Here is a 4,350-nt window from a genome sequence, read left to right on the forward strand (position 1 = left end):
ATATTTTAGAAACTCTTTTGATGGTCTCAAAGTCGCTGGAATAATATAAACAAATGGTTACTATTTCAAAACAAAAATTTCCCTATCCTTTTTATCACATGTGTTTTTTCATAATTTTCTTTATCAATTAAGTAAAATATGAATTGAATATAAAAGAAAAAAAATATTCTGCGGAAGTTTATGCATAAGTTAGGAAACACTACTTTTTCTTATTACATGATAAATAAAAAGAAATAGGATTGATACGAAACCAAATATAGTAGTAAACAACCTTTTATTTCTATATTTAACTGTGGAATTGATCGATAGGACTCTACAGCACGTGTTTCACAAAAGCTAATACACTTTTACGGTAATGTCTTTTTTTTGTGTGTGTGTGTGTGTATTTATATCGCCCCTTCTTTGATAATAGAGCTTGTTTAAGCTTACATTCTCTTGCACATATCTGTTTGAATTATGAAACGGTCTTGCTTGGAGTACCTTGTATATTAACTTGACATCTATTGAAATAAAATCAGTTGCATTCACGTCGTCTCTCAGTTATAACCTATGGGGCCACTCACACATTGGTGATAGCTGGAGAACCAGTTTTCCCCACCCCCTTTCTTCTCATTGCTGTCTTACCGTTTGAGAATGACCCCTCCAACCTCACTCTCCTCATCAGAACACCTACGGATACCTACGCCCAACTCATCACATGGCATCCTTAAGTCTTCTGTCTGGAACTTCACCAGACCCCCAGACAGTATCTATCACCATATCAAGATGACAGGCCCCCAGTATTTGCCAGAATCAGGTGTCTGGCGGTGAATCTTTTGGCAACCTCCTGAAATGGTATTATCAGGTGCTGATGAATCCAGAAGACATCAAAAAGATTGCAATCACCAACTCTTTGCTATATACACCTGCAATTACTCATGTGTTGGCCATTATAATTCTGGGTCCATTTTTCAGTGCTTCATGGATGGTATCTTAGGGGAACTTCACTTTTACATTGACTACTTAGAGGACATACTTCTGTTCTCTTCCTCCAATGAGGAACACTTCTGTAACCTACACATCGTGTTCCACTGCCTACAACAGAACTGCCAATAAAGTATCGGTTTGGGCACCACATCAATCATGAAAGAGTCCATGCCCTCCCTGAGAAGGTAACAGCCTTTCAGAACTTCCCCACGCCTTCCAACATTTAAACACTGTAAGATTTCTTGGGCATTATCATTTACTATAACCATTTCCTGACAGCCATTGCCGCCACTGTTGCCCACCTTCTACTCCTCCCTCAGGGGCAATCCAAAAGATCTGAAGTGAGATCCCCTTTAAGAAGCGTCCTTCTGCATCCAAAAAATACCCTATCAACCACGGCTCCACTCACATTTCCCATGCCACATGTCCTTTTCCTTTTCCGCACTAGTGCTGATGATGCTGCTTTTGGTGTAGTACTCAAGCAGCTGGTTAATGGCTTGCCCCGCCTATTGGCCTTCATCAGTAGAAAACTTTCAAAGGTAGAGTCTGACCACTCTACCTTCGATTATGAATTCTTGATGGTGCACTTGGCTGTCTGCCACTTTGACCACCTCTTAGAAGATATGCCCTTTGTTATTCATATGGATCACATGCCTCTGGGTCATACCTTTACTCGACAGTCCAATGCCTGGTCCGGCCACTAATGCCGATATCTCTTCAACGTTGCTGAATATAATTGTACTCTTCAGCACGTCCAAGGGAAAATAAATCTAGTTGGCGATGCCCTGTCAAAAAACACATTGGCTGCCATTCACCTGCCATTGGATTAACAAGCCTTGGCAGAACCCCTGCCAAAAGATCCAAAGCTCCAAACATGGAGGCCATTTTGGATGTCCCTCCGTAGGGAAGATGTCTCATTTAACGACTCAAACACCATCCTTCTCTGAGACATAATTCTTCGTAGATCACAACCAATGATACTTGCTTCAATGTGCCGGTAGGTGTTTGATTTTATTCATATTCTTTCACATCCCCATCTACTACAGAGTTACTGATGACGAAGTTTATTAGGCCCTCTATTACTAAGCACGCTAACGATTTGGTCCACCACTTTATTTCTTGAGAGAATCAAAAGTACACCGAGACAAGGATTCAGTAGTGGGAAGCTCTCTTCAACCACTGGTTATTTTGCCCATATTCAAATCAATGTCGTAGGTTCACTATACACATCACAAGAATATCGTTACCTTTTTACCATCATTGGCCGATCCACTCATTGGCCTGAAGCCATTCCCAAAGAAACTGCAATGTCTGCCTCATGTATATCAGCCTTACACTCTAGATCAGTGGTTCTCAAACTATGGGTCGCGACCCAAAGTTGGGTCGCGAGATCAATTTTGATGGGTCGCAGGGACACAGGAACATTATCATGCTTTCAGTGTTTCAGTGTATTTCAGTTGCTTAATTGAATTATTCTTCTTTAACCACAAATTACTTTTGTTATGTATGTTCATCTTCCCCCCACCTCCCTCCTCCTGGGCCCCATGTAATGGTGTCTCTGACAGGAAAGACTCCTGTATCAAACGCGTATGTTGGACTGGCAGTGGGCCCGTGTATGCTCGCGCGCGGTGTCTATTTTCCACCGACCGCAGGCGAGGGAGGTTGTGCCGTTTGCAGTCATTTGTGTGAGTAGAGTGTGTGTGTTTGTGTTGTATAATTATATAATATCTTGTTTCATATACTACTTACTATATTTACTAAATAATAATAATAACTAGCAGGGATACCCGGCTTCGCCCGGGTTACAATGGCAAGAGATGAAAACATTGCAAGTCTGTGTCTGTCTGTCTGTGTCTGACTGTCTGTCTGTGTCTGTTTTCGTCTCTCTTTGTCTGTTTTTGTCTCTCTGTCTGTTTTTGTCTGTGTCTGTCTCTCTCTGTCTGTTTTTGTCTGTGTCTGTCTCTCTCTGTTTTTGTCTGTGTCTGTCTCTCTCTGTTTTTGTCTGTGTCTGTCTCTTTTTACATACCATTTGTAAATTACAGAGTCTGTTTTTGTTATTTTCAGAATGGCGAAACGATCATACAAGGATGCCTTCCTAGACTTCGGATTCACAAACATCGTTGATCATGGAATCATCAAGCCTCAGTGTGTTATCTGCTGCGAAGTTCTGTCAAATGAGTCGATGAAATCTAATAAGTTGAAAAGACATCTGACTTCAAAGCACCCTCAACATGCTCTCCAAGAGAGAGCTTTTTTTGAAAGAAAAGAAGCTGCTCTGAAACGACAAAGGTTCGAGACACCTGACAATCCAGCAGTAGTGGCTTTGAAGCAAGCCACATTGGCATCATATAAGGTTGCATGGAGAATTTCAAACAAGAAAGCACCCCACACTATTGGAGAAGATCTCGTCAAGCCTGCAGCCATTGACATGGTAAAAACGGTGTGTGGAGAAGACGTAGCAAGAAAACTGGAAATTATCCCGTTGTCAAATGACACTGTCCGCAGGAGAATAGTGGACATGTCACTTGATATCAAACACCAAGTAGTAGATCACATCAAGGCCAAGGGAGCCTTTAGCTTGCAGCTAGATGAGTCAACAGACGTAAGTGATAACGCCTAACTGTTAGTTTATGTTAAGTATGAGGGGCCAGTAGATCTGGAAGAGGAGTTTCTCTTTTGTTGTGCATTGCCAACAACCACTACAGGAGAAGATATTTTTCAAATGGTTGACCAGTTCTTGAAAGAGGAAGAACTTTCATGGACAAACTGCTTCAGCATTTGTTCTGACGGAGCACCAGCGATGCTTGGGGCACGAAAAGGCTTCACAGCACTTGTAAAAAAAGTTAATCCCATGGTTAACGATGTGCATTGCCTGCTACATCGTGAAAATCTGGTTGGTCGACACCTGTCACCTGGACTGAACGAAGTGATGAACGAAGCAGTTCAAATTGTCAACTACATCAAAACTAGTGCACTGAATACTCGGTTGTTCGAGCAGTTATGTGCCGATTTCGACGCAGAACACAGGCATCTCCTCTTCCACTCAAACATCAGATGGCTTTCAAGAGGAAAATTACTACGATGACTACTGGATCTTCGGGATGAGTTGGAAATATTCCTGATTGAAAAGAAATGCGGCTTAGTGAACGAATTGGCGAACAAGATGTGGCTCCTACAAGTGGGGTATCTCAATGACATTTTTGTTGCACTCAACAATGTGAATATCAGCATGCAAGGCCGCAACCAAACAATTGCTGGAGTTGCAGAAAATCTGTCTTCTTTCAAATGCAAGCTAAAACTGTGGTTAAGCAACGGGAAGCGAGGGAAATTTGCAGCTTTTCCTATCGTGGCAGAATTTCTAGAGATGTGGGAGGAGACATCTCA

General features: G+C 41.9%; 1 protein-coding gene across 1 annotated transcript; it reads left to right on the forward strand.

Annotated features, from left to right (window-relative positions):
* The first annotated feature begins 3,031 nt into the window (after window positions 1-3,031).
* Window positions 3,032-4,071, forward strand: LOC137618314 (SCAN domain-containing protein 3-like). The gene is made up of 2 exons (XM_068348482.1): window positions 3,032-3,568; window positions 3,937-4,071. Exons 1-2 carry the CDS (start codon window positions 3,032-3,034, stop codon window positions 4,069-4,071), a joined length of 672 nt encoding a protein of 223 aa, XP_068204583.1.
* Window positions 4,072-4,350: the final 279 nt, after the last annotated feature.

This window comes from Palaemon carinicauda, chromosome 24, assembly GCF_036898095.1.
Source record: "Palaemon carinicauda isolate YSFRI2023 chromosome 24, ASM3689809v2, whole genome shotgun sequence".
In the NCBI taxonomy this organism is placed as follows: domain Eukaryota; kingdom Metazoa; phylum Arthropoda; class Malacostraca; order Decapoda; family Palaemonidae; genus Palaemon; species Palaemon carinicauda.

What these genes read in the sequence shown, in the direction of transcription:
- LOC137618314 (XM_068348482.1), top strand. Translation starts at nt 3,032, where the DNA reads ATGGCGAAACGATCATACAAGGATGCCTTCCTAGACTTCGGATTCACA. An exon ending in AGCTAGATGAGTCAACAGAC is followed by an intron (nt 3,569 to 3,936) that starts GTAAGTGATAAC and finishes CATCAAAACTAG; the next exon opens with TGCACTGAATACTCGGTTGT.